Here is a 19,866-nt window from a genome sequence, read left to right on the forward strand (position 1 = left end):
AAAACCATCCCCAAGGACCCGACAGGCAGTGGCTTTCTTCTGGCACGGAAGCTCTGAAAAATAACTGGCTTAATTATATGTGTTTACATTATAAATGGGATTCATATTTATTCAGTTCTACTAGCCCATATGCTCAAGTGCTTGGGGGCAAGGAGCTGGTGGGTAGATGTCAGGTCAGGTCCATTCTCCAGGTGCCTAGGACAGAGCCTGGTTTCAGGCACGGGTGTGGAATGCCTGTGTGTCCAGGAGGCAGGAAGGCAGCAGGGTTTTGGGAGCACGGGGCGCTAAAGGTTAAGAGCATCAAGGCTAGGTCCCAGCTCTACCACTTACACTGCTGGTCACGTCTCCCTGTGCCTCGGTTTCCTCCTGGGGCTGTAATGGCACCTGTCTCACAGGGCAATTTTCGAATTCCATTACATCATGTGGATCAAGTGCTTGCTGGGTTGTAAACACTGAGGAGATGGAAAGAGAATCCTCCCTGGTACTCTGTTCTTGAATCCCCAAAGTGTGGAGGTTGGGAGGTGATCCATTCCGGGGTATGGGGAAAAAATGTTTGCATCTTCATTTCTCTTTACTTTTACTCTCATCTTTTAAATGTTTTTACTTTTTAAATATGTTCTAGAATAATATTAATACACAATTAGTACATTGTATTAATACAGTAATACATATGTAAATGAGGGTAACCTATGCATTGAAACCATCATCAATGTATAAGTATTTTTTTAAGATTTATTTATTTATTTATGAGAGACACAGAGAGAGAGGTAGAGACACAAGCAGCGAGAGAAGCGGGATCCCTGTGGGGAGGCCAATGTGGGACTTGATCCCAGGACTCCGGGATCACGACCCAACCCAAAGGCAGATGCTCAACCACTGAGCCACCCAGGCACCCCTAATTATTTTTTCTTCAACTAAATCCTTCTCAGAAGGAACATAAGGATTGCTGTCCCCATTCCTAGGTTAGAAGATTGAGGCTCAGGAGCTTCAGCCAATAATTACTAAGAGAAAGGGAGCTAAGACTTCACCTCACAACCTCATAGGGTGAGGGAGGCATAAACGTGGGGAGAAGGGTGAGCCACTTCCACAGTGCATCAGTAGACACTTAATGACCACCTACTGGGTTCTAGGACCCCAACCACACAGCTGTTGGGAAACTCTGGCCTCATAAAGCAAACACTCTAGTTGGGGAGACAGGTAGTAAACAGATGCATCCATAGCATCAGGTATTGATAATTGCTATCAAAATAAATAAAAATAAAGCAATGAGAGTGGACAGAGAATGAAGATATGCTATTTTAGTTAGGGTCATTAAAGGGGGCCTCTCTGAGGAGGTGACATTTGAAGAGATCTGAAGGAGGGGAGGAAAGGAAACATGTGAAAGATAGTGAGTGGAAGAGCCTACCAAGCAAAAAAGAACAGCAAGTGAAAAGGCCCTGTGGTAGGGCCAAGGTTGTTCCAGGAACAGCACAGAGCTTGGTGTGGCTGGAGCAAGGAGGGCAAGGGGAAGGGGATGGGAGACCAGGCCAGAGGGGAGATGAATATGCAGGTCATGATGATGTCAGAGAGTTTCTTACCGGTGTTACCTGACCCAAGCTGCCTGGAGGTTCAAATTCCCTTTCTGCCAAGTCTTTCCTGGAGTGTTTAGTAAGGAGTAAGAAGCTGTCAGAGTTGGATCTTGATGGACTTGGGTGGGGGTATTGGGAAAAGCAGCCTATTTCACCAATGAGGAAACCAAATCTCAGAGAGGCAAAGAGAAGTGCCAAGGCCACCTGAGTCCTGGTTTAGTGCAGGGATCAAGAGGTGGCTGGATCTGGAATTGAGCAAGTCTGTGACTCTCTCAGGCTTCATTTCCTCTCTGTAATAATAGCATGTGGCCAGATAAGGGCAATGAGGCAGAGAGGTTGAGTCACTTGCCCAGTGTCACACAGCTGGCCACACAATCACTGGGCTCAGTACAGATTAGCACTTATCAGAGGACCACTGGGTACCGAGCATTGTGGTAAACTCCTCAGAAAGATTTCACTCCTCACAGCTACCCCTTTGGGTGGAGAAACTGAGGTATATAGAGGTTAGGTGATTTGCCTGACTTCACAATCCAGTCTTGTAATGTGCCCCTCTCAAGAGTCCCCTTCCCCATTATGGGAAATGTGGAAACCACAGAAGTGTGGCCAAAAAAACCCCACTCCTCGCTGCCCAGAGATGTGCCCTGCGGCCCCAGGTGCTTATGCGTATTTTCCACTTGTAACCTCTATCCTCTTCCCCTCCCCCTCCCCTTCAGCTCTTTGGGGTACATCCCCCTAATGAGGGTGGTGCAGTCGGTGCGACACACGACACGGAAATCTAGCACCACCCTGCGCGAGGGTTGGGTGGTTCATTACAGCAACAAGGACACGCTGGTGAGTGGGCGGGGCGGGGCCAGAGTTAGGGGAGGGGCAAGGTCCGCCTGAGGAGGCTGGATGGGCGGGGCCGAGCTGGAGGCGGAGCTACAAATAGAGGGGTGGGCTCTTAAGGGGGCGGAACTAAGGACAGGGTCAGGGGAGGAGTGGGACAGGCAACTAGGAAGCTAGAGTTAGGGGCAGGGGCGAGAAGGACCTGAGGTTAGGTTATAGAGGATGGGATCAGCGGGTTCTGGGCCGGGCTAGAGGTATAACTGGAGGTAATTAAGTAGGGGTGTGATATAGGGTGGGGCCAGGCAGGTAGGGTCAAGTCGGGAGGGTGGGGTGGGGAGGGTTTATGGTGGCGGGGCTAGTTCTGGGCAGGCAGGAGATAGGGGTGGGGCAGGAGATAGGGGCGGAGGAGCCTGGTGGAGGCTGACCTAAAGTTGGAGAGAGGTCATGGGACGGGGCAAGGTGGGGTGGAGCCGGAGCTAAGGCGGGAGGGGCGTGATCAACTTGAGAAGGGGACGAGATGGAGGTGGGGCTGGAGTTAGGAATGGGCGGGGCCCACTGCGGGGCGGAGCTAGGGTAGAGGGGGTGGGCGATAAGAGACGGAAGGGTGGAGCCTTCTGGGGGCGGGGTTAGGTCTGGGGGCGGGGTTTGGCTCTGCTAAGCGCGCCAAGGGCACACCACCTCACCTGGGGCACCTTTCCCTACAGAGGAAGCGGCACTATTGGCGCCTGGACTGCAAGTGCATCACGCTCTTCCAGAACAACACGACCAACAGATACTACAAGGTGGGCCTTCCGGCCCCTGGCTCCCCCAGACCGCCTCCTCCCACTCTTCTTCCAGTTGCTTGCCCTGCTTGCCTGTCACCAGCAAAAGGGCCCACATGGCCCCACCTGGCTCCGCCACTTCCCAGCTGGGGAACCCGGGGGGCTTACCTCACCTGCCCGCACCTCAAGTCTGGCACCTGTAAAAGGCCTCATAGACTAGTCGTCGCCGTGGGGCTGCTGCCCTCATTCCAAGTTAACCTTCGTGAAGCTAACGTGCGGAGCTCCCTGTCCCATTTTCACTTTATAATGAAGTATTGGGTCATTTTTCAGTCTTCCCCACCACTTGCCCTGGTAGCCTGTGCGCCGGGCAGTTTCCTCCTGGGTCCTTGGTTCTGCACTGCCCCCACACTCTTGTCCCACATAGCAGCCAGAAGAGCCGATAAAACCGCCAGAACCCTCCCATTGCTCTTAAAATAAAACTTGGATGCCTCGGGGTTACCTGCTCTGGAGCGGCTTCCCACGGGGATGGGGGTGGGGGGTGCCTTCTCATCTTTCCTGTATGCTCTGCCACACTGAGATGCCATCCCCACCACGTCTCTGTCTCTTGTTTTTATTAGCTGTGTCTGTCTGTCCCTGTTTCATTTTTTCGTTTTTAAAATTCTTTTCTCCCCCTAATGCAACACTCCCCCACCCCCGCTTTCTCTTCCAAAACTTTTCAAAACATGTTCTTTCCCTCTGCACCTACCTATCCTGCACCTTCTCTCTCTGTCCCCTCCCCTCCATCTGGCCCCCTCAGCCTCCTTCCTGATCTCCTATCTCAGTCCCATCCTTTCCCATCCACCCTCTGCATACAGCCAGAAACCTCCCCCTGCCTTGTTCTAAACCCTTCCATGGTATGCCTGGGTTGGCTCAGTGTTTTGGTGCCTGCCTTCAGCCCAGGGTGTGATCCTGGAGTCCTGGGATTGAGTCCCGCATCGGGCTCCCCGTAGGGAGCCTGCTTCTCCTTCTGCCTGTGTCTCTGCCTCTCTCTGTGTGTCTCTCATGAATAAATAAATAACATCTTTTTTTAAAAAAAACCCTTCCATGACTCCCCAGGGCCCTGGAGACAAAGCCCGTGGCCCCCTCTCATGACCTAACTTTATTTGTTCACCAAACCTGGCATACCTCCTGTGTGCTAGGCACCATCCATGTAATCGGAAGAGAACAGGTTGAACAGAAGCCTTTCCCACCTCAGGGCTTTGGCACATGCTGTTTCCACCATCCTTCACCAGCTGGTCTCTTTTTACCTTTCTGATCTCTTGCTTCACATACTTTCTTCCAGGAGGCCTTTTCTGACTACTCTATGCAAAGCAGGCCCTTTCCCACTGATACTGGATTCTATATGCACTTCTGAGTAAGTGGGAAGCCCCAGGGTCTGCCTGGCATCCTCATTGGTGCTGGTTCTTTTCCTGCCAGGAAATTCCGCTGTCAGAAATCCTCACTGTGGAGCCCGCCCAGAACTTCAGCCTTGTGCCACCAGGCACCAACCCCCACTGCTTTGAGATTGTCACTGCTAATGTCACCTACTTTGTGGGCGAGACGCCTGGCGGGGCCCCAGGGGGGCCCAGTGGGCAGGGAGCTGAGGCTGCCCGGGGCTGGGAAACTGCCATCCGCCAGGCCCTGATGCCAGTCATCCTCCAGGACGCACCCAGCACACCAGGCCACACACCCCACAGTAAGTCCCGACCCCGGGCCCTGAGAGGATAGTGGGGAGGGTCCCAGGGAAGGGAAGAGCCAGGGAGAAGGCAGGGAATGGCACAGTTTAGAATGTGGCTCTGGACTCAGCTGGCCTGGGTTCAAATCTCTATTAAGTTCCAGACCCGCTGTGTAGCCTTGGGCATGTCACTTCCCTTTTCTGAGTCTTGTCCCAGGTGGTGACAATTCCTCCAGATTGTGAGCTCAGACTGTTTCATTCAGGTATTTACTGAGTGTCTTCTCTGTGCTCATCCTGTGTTAGAGAGTTCTGGAGACATAGCAATGACCAAGATAGCCTAGGAGCTGCCCTCATAGGGCTCACAGTCCAGTAAAGGAAACTGACCTGTCTCCAACAGTGATGACCCAGAGTTGGCAGGGCGGGACAGGGGAGCCAGAGGACTGTGGGAGCTCAGAAGGGATAACTGATCCAGCCTGGGTATCCAGAAGGGCTTCCAGGACATGGCAACATCTGTGCTGAGACCTTGAAGCTGAGGAGGGTGGAGAGAGGGGAAAGCAAATGGGAAATATTTCAAGCACAGGCAGAAGATGATAAGAAAGTCCCAGGTTCCTGCCTTCTGGAGCTCATAATCTAGTGTGAGTGACAGACACTTATCAGATCATCCTGCATGAACAACAAGTGTACACTATAGAACGTGTGCAAGGGTAACATAACATGGCCCCAGGAGTGACATTTGAGCTGAGACTGAGTGTTGAGGATGATTTAACTAAGTCCAGAGTTAGGGAAGCACATTCATGGCAGAGGGAACAGCAAGTGCAAAGGCAGGAGATAGGAAGGGACTTGCTGTATCTGAGGCCCAGCAAGGAGGCCAGGGTGTCAGGAGGACCCAACATGTTGCTTGATGGGGGTTGAAGTCAAAGAGGTAAATGAGGGACCAATGCCTGTGAGGTCATTGGAGGGGCTTAGGCTTCCTCCTGAGGGTGCTGGGGAGCCACGACAGGTTTGGAGCAGAGGAAGGACAGGCTCAGGTTTGTGCTTCCCCATGGATGGTGAATAAGAGCAGAACAGGGGAAGAGAGACCAGGAAGGAAGAGGAGGGGCCAGACCCAGAATGGCGAGGGGGCAGATGTTCAAATGGCAGAAGGATCAGAACTCTGGCTCTGGTTGGGTGGTAGGGTGGCAAGTTCAAGGGGGAGATGTTGGACTCAGTGTGGACTTTCCCATTGAGCTTCAGTGTCCTCCTGTGTAAAATGGGATCAGCATGGCTTCCCTCGGCACTACTTGGGGTGCAATGCTCAGTGAAATCATTCATGATATCATTTCTTGAGCCCCCTCAGCCTATCTCATTTACTTTTCCCCTGGCCCTATGAGGGAGCTCCTCTTATTACCCCTATTCTTTAGATGTGGAAACAGATTCATAATGGACAAGTCAGCGGCCCGGAGCTGCACTGGATCCCCTGGATTTGAACCTGGGTGGTGTGGCTTCAGAGGCTGCCTCTGGAGCTATGGGTGAAGATAATCCTGAGCCTGGGGTCCCCTCACCTCCACCTCTCCCCTCTCTCCAGGACAAGCTTCTCTGAGCATCTCCGTGTCCAACAGCCAGATCCAAGAGAATGTGGTGAGACCCTGCCCACAACCCATGGTCCCAAGGATGTCCTCTACCTCCCACACAGCCTCCCACCCTCCCTAGTCTCCTCAATGCCCCATCTCCATTTGCACCCTTGACCCTCCCCTCCCTGCCATGCAGGACATCGCCACTGTCTACCAGATCTTCCCGGATGAGGTGTTGGGCTCCGGACAGTTTGGAGTGGTCTATGGAGGTATGAATGCTTCTGAGCTAATCCAGAGGGGATCCTGGGGGTTTCTGGGCTCCAGATCTAACAATCTGATTGGCTACATGCTCACTTCCTATTCTGGGTGACTTAGAAAGCTAGATCCTCCAGCAAGATGGTTGCAGGCGCTTCTTTTCTCTCTGGGAAAAGCCAATGGACTTTCACCCATTAATAGGAGAACGAATTCTGCACTCTGGCCACAGAGCTAGTTCCTAGATTCCGATTGGTTATAAATCTAGTTTACCATGTTATAGATTTCCCTTCTCAGAGCTGTTTTCCACCTTCTTCATTCCACCTTTATTCCCAAGGCCCCACTCTTGTTACATCTCTCCTGGAGACCCCTCAGAGCCACCTTAATGGCCTTCTGCCCATATTTGTTCAACTATGCCTGTGTCTCTGTGGTGGTGGTGGTGGGGGGGGGTGTGCCTCTTGCCAGAACTGGAAGGTCTTGCTCCCTTCATCCCCTACCTCCCCTATCCTCTGCCCAGGAAAGCACCGGAAGACAGGCCGGGACGTGGCAGTAAAGGTCATTGACAAGCTACGTTTCCCCACCAAGCAGGAAAGCCAGCTCCGGAATGAAGTGGCCATTCTGCAGGTGACCATCAGGCTCTGGAGCCCAGCTCAGTTCCCACCTAGGAAGGATCTTCCCTTCCCACTTCCTCCTTTCAGGGGCCAACTGACCCAGGCTGAGGGTGGTCAGGGAAGGCTTCCTGGAGGAGGGAATATGCATGTTGGGACTGAGGGGTGGAAAGGTATTCTGAACAGAGGGACCAGCCTGTGCAAAGATCTAGAGGTGAGAGGGACATGAAGTCTTCTAGGAATTTGGAGTTCAAAGATACCAGATGGTTTATGTGTGGGGAGGTGGTGGGAGGTGAGGACACCCCATGGATTTTCTCCTCAGGGTACTGGGGAGCCATGGAAAGATTTTGAGCAATGAAGGGACAGGGTTGAGTGTGTGTACTTTAGGAAGATCTCAGGCTGCCCTGGTAGGTGGGTGGAGAGTGGTGGGACTGGAGCCTGGACCCCAGGGAGGAGGCTGGGTGGGGACCTGGGTGGGAGAAATGGGGTTGGGCCAGGCACGGCTGGGGGGAGGGAAGAGGATTTAAAACAGAGATGCACAGAGGTCATTCCCATTGTTCCATACTTCTGTTCTCTCCCTCCCCCCTTCCCTCCTACAACCCTGGGCCTTCAGCAGAGCTCCATACCATAAAGATCCTTCTAGATACAGTGGTGTGGGGATGTGATTCTGTCTGGCCTTTGGGAAGCCCCTCCCCCTTCCCCCAGTGCCACTCCCAGGGAAGGAGCTGCCGACCCCCCGGGGTCATCCTTCTTATTTGCCATCCATCTGGTCCCATGGCTTGCCTCGGGGGTCCCAAGTTCATGCGCAACCTGGACCCTGACTGCCACCCTACCCACCCCAGAGTCTGCGGCACCCAGGGATCGTGAACCTGGACTGCATGTTTGAGACACCAGAGAAGGTGTTTGTGGTGATGGAGAAGCTGCATGGGGACATGCTGGAGATGATCCTCTCCAGCGAGAAGGGCCGGCTGCCCGAACGCCTCACCAAGTTCCTCATCACCCAGGTACACCTGTCCCTGCCCCCCTCCACCTGGCTCACCACCTGCCCAGGTCAGGCAGACACTGGTGGGAGTCCTAGTAATGGACAATAAAAAATAGTAATAATAATAATAGAAAGAATAATAGAATGGTAATTTCAAAATAGTAGAGTAATAATAGAACAGACGAGAATAATAAGAGAATAATAACAATAGAACAATACAAATAATAGAGCAGTAGTGAAAAATCATAGTTATTAGTATAGAAAAATAAGAAATTATTATTTTATATTTTTATTACTTGAGATAATGAGATTCCCTAGGCCTGACTATATTCGTGTAGGAAAAGGGAAGGGGAGAGAGGCCTTTCTGTAGGGAGCTCATTCAGCCATGTATTAGATGGTTCACCAAGCTCTCCCTGTACCCGTGCTTTGTTCCTGGCCCCATGCCAGAGAGTGCAGGGGACACAGCTGTGACCAAGATAGCCCCAGCCCTGGACAGCAATCACCCAGAGTGGGCAGGGCAGGGATGGGGAATGCTAATGTGATAAGTAATTCAGCCACCCATTTTTACATACTGTGTGCCAGGCACCATTTTAACTCATTTTTTCTGCAAAGCAACCTATGTGGTAGTGGCCATGATTGCTCCCATTTTTTGAGAGGAAAGAAACCAAGGCTCAGAGACTTTAAGTAACTTGCCCAGAGTCACACAGCTAGTGGGATTTGAACCTAGGATCCATGCTTTTAACTAGTAATATCAAACTAATTGGTGTCATCCATATGTCGCCCTGCCTCTTACTTTCTTCACTTTAATAGTACTTCTGGAAGGCTATTCTATTTTGGTATGTAGTTAGTAGAGCTGCCTCTTTTTCTGAATTGTATCCCATGATGGATATCATCAAATCCTGTAATTGCTGAGTATGGAGGTTGTTTTCATTTCTCCACCACTACAAACAACATCCTGTGAATATCTGTCTACACATATTGCTGGGTTCTGGTGGGAGAATTTCTTTAGAACATGTTTCAGATTAATAGACTCCTGAGTCCAGAGGAATGTGCTTTAGAAATTTTTTAAACATGCTGCAAAGTTATTCTCTAAAATCCCTTTCAGTCTTTGCTCTCAACAATAGGTTGAGGCTATCTACTTCCTCACTCCTTACTAATTCTGGATAAAATAATCACCAGTCTTATAGGTGGAAAAATAATACTTCATGTGGCTCTATTTGGCAGTTTAAAAATTATGGGTAAGGTTGAGCCATATTTTCCTATGTTTATTAGCTTGTGCTTTTTCATACCCTTTGCCCATTTTTCAATTGGATTATTATAACTGAATTTTGAGAGCTCTTTGTATATGAGGGACCCTGGATCCTTGTCAATTGTGTTCAATTTTTTTTTCTAAGATTTTATTTATTTATTCATGAGAGACGGAGACAGAGAGAGAGAGGCAGAGACACAGGCAGAGGGAGAAGCAGACTCCAGGCAGGGAACCCAACGTGGGACCCGATTCCCAAAGAGGGTCTCTAGGATTACGCCCTGGGCTGAAGGCGGCACTAAACCGCTGACCCATCCTGGCTGCCCAATTTTTTTTCTATCCTAGTATTTCTTTTCTTTTTCATTTCATTCATGGCTTTTGTTTGCCATAAAGAGTTTAACTTTTTATGGCAAAAAAGTTTTTATGTTAAACATTGCCTTTTGTGGCTTCTGGGTTTTACAACTTTCCTGGAAAGGCCTTCCCATCTGGCTGGCCCCTCACCTCATTTGGGACTTGTTCTTTTGGTTGCAAAGTCCCTTGTACTATGCTTCCTTTATACAGGCCCAGCACCCTCATTCTCCCCAGCTCTATGCCTTCATCAGGTTGGCTTGTGGGGTGGGGAGAGAAGCCCACTTAGGCAGGCTCATCCAGACTTCGGGTGGGGAGAGGGAACTGCCTGCCTTCAGCAACTGGTTAGTTTCTCTTTCTAGTCTTCCATCTCTCCCTCTCTTTTTGGCCTGTGCTCCTTTCTGTCTCCCTGCAGATTTCTGCTTTCTGCCTCTTCTCTGCTCCACCCCAAGTCCTGTGCTAGGCCCTTTATCTCATGGGCTTGTTTATGCTTCACAACTGCCCTCTGAGGTAGGTATTACTATCACCCCCATTTTACAGATGAGGAGACTGAGGTGGAGGGAGGGTCTTTGTCCTGCCCAAGGTTACACAGCTAGGTGGCCGAGATTAGAACCTGGATCTGTCAGCTTCCAACCTGCTCTCTTTGTTCTCCTCATTTACTAGTAAGGGAGGAGGTGGTCAACAAACAGGAAGTCTGGAAAAGAGGTACATACACACCGGGGATCTCAATCTCCCTGGCTGTAGTACAAGGATTACACAGAATCAAGATGGTCATAGTGTCCGCAGATAAAGTGGTTGTAAATTGTATGGTTTCTTTTTTTTTTTTTTTTAAGATTTTATTTTTTTATTCATGAGAGACAGAGAGAGAGAGAGGCAGAGACACAGGCAGAAGGAGAAGCAGGCTCCATGCAGGAAGCCCGATGCGGGACTCGGCCCTGGGACTCCGGGATCATGCCCTGAGCCAAAGGCAAATGCCCAACTGCTGAACCACCCAGGCATCCCTGTATCTGTTTTTTGCATTTTGTTTTGTAAATCAGCTCACCTCACCATCATAAGATATTTTTGAATTAGCAGATAGAGCAGGAAAAGGTCTATTTGAAACACACACAGAAATATGTTCACCCACAGGCCATCACAAAAAGAGTAGCCAGTACCAATGATAGTAGTAGTTAACGTAGTGCTCGCTCTGTGCCAGACGCTGTCCTAGGCACTCTCTATGCCTCTACTCATTTAAACCTCACAGCAAACCCTGAGGTTGGGTACTTTTATTACCCGCATTTTACAGGCGAAAACACTGAGACCCAGAGGGTTAAAATGGCTTGCCCAAGGCTATAAGCTAGTTATGAAGTGTAGAGCTGGGTTTTCCACCTGCGGAGGCTGGCTCAAGAATCCACCCCTTGCCCCGCCTCTTTAGAATGTTGCATTTGATATATAATGTAGATCATTTTGGTATTTGGACTATTTCATATTAAAGTTTTTTAATGGATGAAAAATACTTCCTAGAAAATGGAATCACACAGTAGTACCATCTTAAAGGCCACTACTTTACTAATAGCTGCCCCCTTTTAAAAGATTTTATTTATTCATGAGAGAGAGGCAGAGACATAGGTAGAGGGAGAAGCAGGCTCCCTCGGGGAGCCCTACATGGGACTCAATCCCAGGACCCAGGGATCACACCCTGATCCCAAAGGCAGACACTCAACCACTGAGCCACCCAGGCATCCTGCCCTCCACCCTCTTTTTAAAATAAACCCTAGGCTCAAGGTAGGGCTTGAACTCATGTTCCAGGAGATCACAAGTTGCCAGCTCCGCAGACGAGCCAGCTTTACTAATAGTTCTTTTTTGTCAAGAGCTTACCACGTGCTAGAGGACCTCAGACTCTTCCCAAACCCCAGTGCTACAGTCGAGCCTTTCTGGAATCTTCAACTCTTAACCCAGGTGTCATGGTTTTGGGGTCCTGAGATTCTTATTTGGGGCTCCAATGCCTCCCCTGCCCCTGGGGGGGTATTTTTAAGGGTGCCGAGAGGGGAAATGGATGGGGTTTGGAGGGCTGGCAGCTGCAGGCGGAGTGTGGGACTAGTACCTTTCTGCCTTTCTTACTCACCCCTCCCCCCTCAGATCCTGGTGGCTCTGAGACACCTTCACTTCAAGAACATTGTCCACTGTGACTTGAAACCGGAGAACGTGTTGCTGGCGTCAGCTGACCCATTTCCTCAGGTCAGTTATGTCCCAGCTTGATTTGGGGAGCCCAGCAAATATTGGAGGTGGGTGGGGATTGAATGAATCAGGATAACTGGAGACAGAGACTCGGGATAACAACAGCTTAAATAAAATAGAGGCTTATTTCGCACTCATGTAGGGTCCAGCATAAGCATTTTGAGGCTGAAAAAGGGGTTTCTTAGTCAGGTACTCGGCTCCGGCTGTCTTGTTTTCAGCTCTCTATGATGTTGCCTCATCTCCGTGGTTCATGATGGTCTCCGTCATGTGACATAATAGGAGGGAGAAGAGGAAAGAAACAGGGTGGAGGGAATGAACACACCTCCTTCCTCCAGAACCGCGGTGTGGAGGTTTACAAGGCACCTCTTCCAGCATCCCATTGGCCACGAGTAGCTCACGTGGTCTTGGCTGGCCGCAAGGGGGGCTGGGAAATGTAGTCTTTATTCTCCATGGCCCTGTGGCCCATTCAATTCGAGTTTTTATTATTTTTTTTAAGATTTTATTTATTTATTCATAGAGACACAGTTACAGAGAGGGGGAGAGACACAGGCAGAGGGAGAAGCAGGCACCATGCAGGGAGCCCGATGTGGGACTCCATCCCGGGTCTCCAGGATCACGCGCTGGGCTGCAGGAGGCGCTAAACCGCTGCGCCACCGGGGCTGCTTGACCTCAAGTTTTTATTATTAATGGAGGAGGCGGAGGGCAATTTCTTCTGTGGGTCTGCTAGGAAAACAGTCCTAAGGAACCTTGGACTGGGCGGTGAGAATGCCCCTCAGGGGCAGAGCCAGATTGTATAGGGGTGATGATTATTAACAGATGGGAGTTTTTTGAGTGCCTACTATGTTTAAGGGCCTTAGTTACAGATTCTCATGTAGCCCTTACACATCCTGTGTATTTTTTTGCTTTATGATCTGTGTTTTGCAAACTTTGAGTTCATTTCACTTCAAAAGCCAAAGGTTCATTTTAGTCAACTAGGAATTGCTGTGTGCTTACTATGTGCCCAGCTCCATGTAGGGGCATCAGAAACTGTGGTGAGCAAAGATATCTCCTCTCTAAGGCCAACGAACGTCTATCTCTAGCAGTGGTTTACAGCTAGGGCAGTTTTGCCCCCTAGGGGACATGTGACAATGTTGGAGACATTTTCGGTTGTTACAGCTGTTGGGCAGGTGGGGTGAGGATGGGTGCTGCTGGTCTAGAGATACCAGATACTACAGTTTAGTAGCCACACTTTAAAAAGTCAGAAGAGGGGATGGATCCCTGGGTGGCGCATCGGTTTGGCGCCTGCCTTTGACCCAGGGCGCGATCCTGGAGACCCGATCCCACGTCGGGCTCCCGGTGCATGGAGCCTGCTTCTCCCTCTGCCTGTGTCTCTGCCTCTCTCTCTCTCTCTCTCACTGTGTGCCTATCATAAATTAAAAAAAATAAAAATAAAAATAAAAAGTTCTCCAATAACTAAGTCTAAGATGGGTTTTTTGTTTTTTAAAGATTTGATTTATTTGGGAGAGAGAGAGAGAATGAGCAGGGCGGGGAGGGACGGGGGGAGAGAGAAAGAAGCAGACTGCTGAGTGGGAAGCTTGACACAGGACTTGATCCCAGAACTCAGAGATCATGACCTGGGCTGAAGGCAGACACTTAACTGACTGAGCCATGCAGGTGCCTCTGTTTTCGTCGTCGTCGTCGTCGTCGTTGTTGTTGTTTTTAATAGTAAAATATATTATTCTCATTAACATTTATTGTGGAAGGGTAAAAGATTTTGACTCCCAGTGGAAACAGCTCACATCAACCTCATGGTTTCTTTCCACTTCTGGAAATCGTTCAGTTGTTAGTGGCACCCTTGGATATAACATAGGATCAGTTATGTAAATTAATGAAAATTAAATAAAATAAAAACTAGTTTGTCAGTTGCTTTTGTCACATTTGAGTGCTCAGTAGTCACAAGTGGCCAAAGGCCACACCATATTGGTCAGTACAGATCCCAGAGGGAAGAGCAAATGTCAATCATGTTGTCACAAAAATACTAGTATATCCGTAATGAGTTCTGTGATATGGTTCTCTGAGCTCACATAACTGTATAGCCCATTTAGAGGGTAAGAGAAAAAAGCTGCTCTATAGAAAGAGTAAGTCCATTTTTTGGATGGACAAGTATTCTAGGCAGTAGGAACAGCCTGGGAAAAGACCCTGTATTTTTTTTAACAGCTTTATTGAGATAAAATTCACATACTATATAATTCACTGATCCAAAGTATACAATTCAGAGACACCTGGGTGACTCTGTTGATTAAGTGTCTGACTCTTGATCTAAGCTCAGGTCTTGATCTCAGGGTCCTGAGTTCAAGTCCCATGTTGGGCTCCACACTGTGCTCCATGCTGGGCATGGTGCCTACTTAAAAAAAAAAAAAAGTATACAACTCAGTGGTTTTTAGTGTATTCAGAATTGTGCAACCATCACCACAATCAATTTTAGAACATTTAGAGAGAGGCCCCCAAACCAAATCCTTGACCCCCAGACATCCTGCAATCCCACCACCCCTCATCCCAACCATGAATCTACTTTCTGTAGATTTGCCTATTCTGGGTGTTTTGTTTAAACAGAACATTCAGTAATAGAATATGTGGCCCTTTGTGACTGGCTTCTTTCACTCAGTTCATGTTTTAAGAATTCATTTATGTTGTAGCATGGATCAGTACTTCCATTTCTTAACAGCTAAGTTGTATTCCCTTGTAAAATCTGTAGAAAAGGGTGAATCTTTGAAAAGGAAAAGGATCTTAGGACAGGGTGGTGTGGCTGTCACATAGAGTCAAGAGTTTGGGCTGTGGCTCTTTTTGAGGGAAGGCAACAGAGGCTTGGGGCTTCAAGTGTTTTGGACTCTGGAGAGTCTTGGTGAGCCACAGAAGGGTTTTGAACAGGGGACGAATGATACACGAACAGAGATGGCAGCGCAGAGGTGGTGCCACCTATGGACTTGGTAGGAAGGAGAGCAGGACCTTGAGCCTGAGTGTTGCTGGTTCCAAAGCTTGTCCATGACCCTAAGCTGCTCCACCATCAAGGGAAATGTGGGCGAACACCTGTTACTGACTGGCCATCGCGGTCAGCAGTTTACATGCAGGGTCACACTTAATCCCCAGGGAAGGCTGAGAGGAAGCTGCTTCAACATCCCTGATACAGATGATGCTGGGGCTAGCAGAAGTTAAGGCCTGCCTCTGAGATCAGGGGCCCTCACTGTGAGCCGGACACTGTGCTCACCACTTTATTTATTTGTTCTTTCACTCCATACAACCACCCTTTAAGGTAGGGATTTTTTTTTTTTTAAGGTAGGGATTTTTAGGATCTCCGTTGTGCAAAAGAGGAAATAGAGGCACGGGGTGGTTAAGACACCTGTCCGATGTGGCGGAAGTATAGGGACAGGTGGCATTTCTTGTCCTATGTGCCTTAGATGGATTAACTCATGTGATCCTCATGATGGACTCTTTGAGGTAGGCGCTGTTTCCATCCTCCTCCCCGTACAGATGAGGAAACTGAGGCATAGGGAGTCACTTGGCCAAGGTCGCTTGACCAGTGAGAGGAAAAGCTTGGATTCCAACCAGCAAGCAGTTTTGTCTGGAACGCAGTGGTGGGCGTGGTGGTGGGTCACTGGGCAGGGCGGAGCCTTGACGCTCCTTCGGACCCTCCACCCCACACCCTCCGCAGGTGAAGCTGTGTGACTTCGGCTTCGCGCGCATCATCGGCGAGAAGTCCTTCCGGCGCTCGGTGGTGGGCACGCCTGCCTACCTGGCGCCCGAGGTGCTGCTCAACCAGGGCTACAACCGCTCGCTGGACATGTGGTCGGTGGGCGTGATCATGTACGTCAGCCTCAGTGGCACGTTCCCTTTCAACGAGGACGAGGACATCAAAGACCAGATCCAGAACGCTGCCTTCATGTACCCAGCCTGCCCCTGGAGCCGCATCTCCGCCGGAGGTGGGTGGAGGCGGGCAAGGGGGGCAACCGGAAGTGGGGGAGTGGGCGGGGCCATAGGAGAGGTGGGCCCTGGAGCATCTGGTCCTGTGGGGGTGGAGCCTGGAGGTGGGTGGGGCTACGGGGAGGTACCCAGGACCTGGAACCTTGCGCAGGGGCTAAAGGGTGTGTGTGGAGCTAGTCAGGCCTAGTTCTTAGTTCACAGGAAACAAAGTGCTCCAGGTGCGAGTGAGGGGTGCAAGGAGAGGGGAGCCAGGCCCTAGGGGGACACTGAGATCTAGGGGCTTTTGGCCTGTGGCCAGGTAGTGGCATTGGGGCCTGTGAGTTGAGCCCCTGAAAGTTCTCTTGGAAGGCCTGTAACAATGGGGCCTGAGCCAAATGTGGAGGTTGGGCTTACAGCGGTGCTAAGATCCTGGGGAATGTTAGAAAGCCCAAGATAGAGGGGCAGGTCTTGGAGTCAGGGAGCTCAGGAAAACAGAGGATGGGAGGGAGGTTAAGACAATCAGTATTCGGAACAGTTTATTCAACAAGCATGTGCGTGTCTACTGTGTGCCGGGCACTGACTGTCCTAGGTGCTGGGAATTCTGAGATGAGTTGGAAAGAAGAGGTCATGTAGGGAGAAGGTTGTCGAGGAGGGAAGGGCTCTAGAAGGATATAGCCTCATGGAGCAGGCAGAGAGGGGGTGACATGGGGCTTAGTACAGGAAAAGGTGGCAGCAGTGGGCCTGAGAGAGGTAAATAAAATAGTAAGTGATAAGAATGGATTCAGGAGGGACACCTGGGTGGCTCAGTCCGTTAAGCATCTGCCTTCAGCTCAGGTTATGATCTCAGGGTCCTGGGATGGAGCCCCATATCGGGCTCCCTGCTTAGCAGAGAGCCTGCTTCTCCCTCTCCCTCTGCTCCTCCCCCCGCTTGTGCTCTCTCTCTTTCTCTCTCTAATGAATAAATAAAATCTTAAAAAAAAAGTGGATTCATGAGTACTGGGGTAATACTGGAGGTCCTCAACATTGTGTTTTGGGACCCACTTAGAAATCTTTGTAAAAGCGCATCAGGTATGCGAAAGTGAATTTGGTGTGGATGGATATGTGTGAGGGAGGCCATGTGGACAAGGCCTAGACTCACAGGGGTTCACACAGTGAAGCCTTGTCCTTCAAGGCTTCTGATCAAGGAGACAGCCTCGGACAAGTGCCAGCTTGTCTCGAATGCCTGACACTTGCTAATTCTCCTTTTCTTAAAGAACGGGCCTCTCTCTGAGCCTTCTGCAGGAAACCACTGACTGTCATCTAATAATATTGTTTTCTGTTCATTTTATTTTTGTGGACATGGCCAATAAACTTTGGGTTTTCATTTCATTGATAGAATATTTCTGTTATAAATAAATTCACTTTCCCCTTGAAAGTCCTTCAAGGGGAAAATGAATTTTTATTTTATTTTATTTTTTATTTTGTTTTTTTGGAAAATGAATTTTTAAAAAGTGAAATGATTTAAAGCCAAATGTTATCGATTTTTTCTTTGATCAAATACTGACGTGGCTCAGACTTTTAAATATACAGAAGGGCCTACAGTGAAAATCCTCTCTCAGTCCTTTGTCTGCCATTCTTCCCAAAGGCAATGGCTATTACAAGTCTTACAAATATGCATGAGCAAATATGTAGACATGTATTCTTTTAGTTCCCCCTTTTATACAGGTGGCAGAGTACTATACATGCTGCTTTTCAACTGCATTGTCTTCTTCACAGTACATCTAGGACAAATGGTTTAGCTTCAAGAAAAAAAATATTTTTAGAGATTTTATTTCTCTATTTTACAGAGAGCGGGTGCATGGGCAGGTGGGGGTGGAGGGAGAGGGTGAGGGAGAGAGAATTTCAAACAGACTCTGCGCTGACTGCAGATCCCCACTTGGGGCTCCACCCCACGACCCCAAGATTATGACCTGAGCCGAAATCAAGAGTCCGTCGCCCAACTGACTGAGCCACATAGGCTCCCCTGGCTTAAAGAAAAATGTTCAGTGAAGAATAGTCCAGGGGTGCCTGTGTGTACCTGTGTATGACAAAACTTAATGAAGGTGACATAGGAATGGGAAATCTGAGGGAGAGGCTTGGTGAAAAGATGTGGGAGCTAGTGTGTGTGCAATGTGGGGGGAGGGGTGGACACAATGGTAATTTATTTATTTATTTATTTATTTATTTATTTATTTATTTGACAAAATGGTAATTTAATGTGGATATAGGTGAGTGAGCGATTGGTGCGATTCCAAGCCACCTGGGCCAGTGCAGAAGGCAGGCTGGGATGGTAGCAGGTCGGCTGGAGTGGCCTGTTGAGGAGGGGCGGCCCCTGACTGCTCAGGCCTTGAACTGTCTGTCTCCTTCCCATGCAGCTATTGACCTCATCAACAACCTGCTGCAGGTGAAGATGCGCAAGCGCTACAGTGTGGACAAGTCTCTCAGCCACCCCTGGTTACAGGTGATGCGGGGGGCGGGGCTGAGAGCGAAGGGGGAGGAGAGGTCCCATTGGCTGGGTTGGGGGAAGGGGTGGAGCCCGATGGCTTATCGGCTGTGTAGGTGGTGAAGGATGCAGGTGCATTTTCCGTGGATCCGGAACGTGGTTGGGCTTCCCATTGGCTGGGAGGCAGGAGGAGGCGGAGCTGAATGAATTTCTATTGGCTGGGCAGGTTGCCAAGGGTGTGGCTTCACCTTCGTCGGTACCCGGCCTGTCACCCTCAGGGCAGGTGATGCGCGGGCACCGCTCAGCCGCTATGGGCTGTGCTCTTCCTGCTAACACCTGTTCTCCCGGGCCCAGGAGTACCAGACGTGGCTGGACCTCCGAGAGCTGGAGGGGAAGATGGGCGAGAGGTACATCACCCACGAGAGTGACGACGCGCGCTGGGAGCAGTTCGTGGCAGAACACCCGCTGCCCGGACCCGGGCTGCCCGCCGATGGGGACTTCGGTGGGGCCCTGCCGCCGCAGGACCATGAGATGCAGGGGCTGGCCGAGCGCATCAGCGTCCTCTGAGGCCCTGTCCTCCCGCCTCGGCTGCCCGATGATGCTGTCCTCTGGTCCCCGGAGAGCGGCCCTCCACACCATCTCAGCAAGGAACTGTTCTACACAGAAGGGGCTTCCTGCCCCGAATGGATGGGACACGCCCCGGGAGAGGAGCAGGGCGGGGGTCAGTGGCGGTCAGCGGTAGTTATTTCCAACCCGAATTACCCAGCAATTAAAAAGGACTCATCTCTTGCCCCATGGCTTCGGTCTCTGGCCACACCGCACTCTATCATGAATCTGTTGCTAACCGAGATGGAGTTCACCTGGAAAGAGGACTGTCTGAAAAGGAGGCTGGAGGGAGGGGAGGATGAGGGTGGGGGAGAGGGGACTGAAGGTGGAGGAGTTTTGGAAGGACTAACTGGGTTAGGCAATCTGGAGGGAGGACTGCCAGGATGGAAGACTACAAGGAGGAAGGTACAGAGGGTAGCATTAGGAGGGCAGGGAAGAAAAAATACGAAGAGTTCTAGTTGGAGGGAATATGCCAGAAGGGGAGGATGGATGGAGGAACGTGGCTAGAGGGATAGAGGGTTTAGAGCCAAGGCATCCCATGGCTTGTTTGAGGCACTTTTTTGGTCAGTGGTGTTACTGCTAATCATAACTACTAATAACTACAATGCAATTAGCACAGGTCTGGTCCATAGTAGAAACTTGATCCACAATATTTAGTATTTTCTTTTAAATTGATGCAATGACTTCTCGACACACTGAATTTGTTCATACACTGGGTGCTGGGTGATGCTGGGGACACAGTGGTGACTGAGGCATCCCAGGTCCTACCCTCAGGGGGTTCACCATCCAGTGGAGAGACAGACCTGTCTGAGG

The 19,866-nt window shown here is 50.0% G+C and overlaps 1 protein-coding gene across 1 annotated transcript in view; it reads left to right on the plus strand.

The window, feature by feature from the left end:
• Positions 1-19,244, plus strand: part of PRKD2 (protein kinase D2) — a 34,453-nt gene extending 15,209 nt beyond the window's left edge. Inside the window, exons 8-18 of the mRNA XM_055310512.1 lie at positions 2,282-2,399; positions 3,098-3,175; positions 4,610-4,868; positions 6,412-6,464; positions 6,594-6,666; positions 7,167-7,273; positions 8,100-8,261; positions 11,952-12,050; positions 15,739-16,006; positions 18,380-18,465; positions 18,802-19,244. Coding sequence (XP_055166487.1) covers positions 2,282-2,399; positions 3,098-3,175; positions 4,610-4,868; positions 6,412-6,464; positions 6,594-6,666; positions 7,167-7,273; positions 8,100-8,261; positions 11,952-12,050; positions 15,739-16,006; positions 18,380-18,465; positions 18,802-19,014 — 1,516 coding nt within the window. The 3' untranslated portion in view covers positions 19,015-19,244. The remainder of the gene's footprint in view (positions 1-2,281; positions 2,400-3,097; positions 3,176-4,609; positions 4,869-6,411; positions 6,465-6,593; positions 6,667-7,166; positions 7,274-8,099; positions 8,262-11,951; positions 12,051-15,738; positions 16,007-18,379; positions 18,466-18,801) is intronic.
• The last annotated feature ends 622 nt before the right edge of the window (positions 19,245-19,866 follow it).

Source organism: Nyctereutes procyonoides, unplaced genomic scaffold (genome assembly GCF_905146905.1).
Source record: "Nyctereutes procyonoides isolate TBG_1078 unplaced genomic scaffold, NYPRO_anot_genome, whole genome shotgun sequence".
Taxonomy (NCBI): Eukaryota; Metazoa; Chordata; class Mammalia; order Carnivora; family Canidae; genus Nyctereutes; species Nyctereutes procyonoides.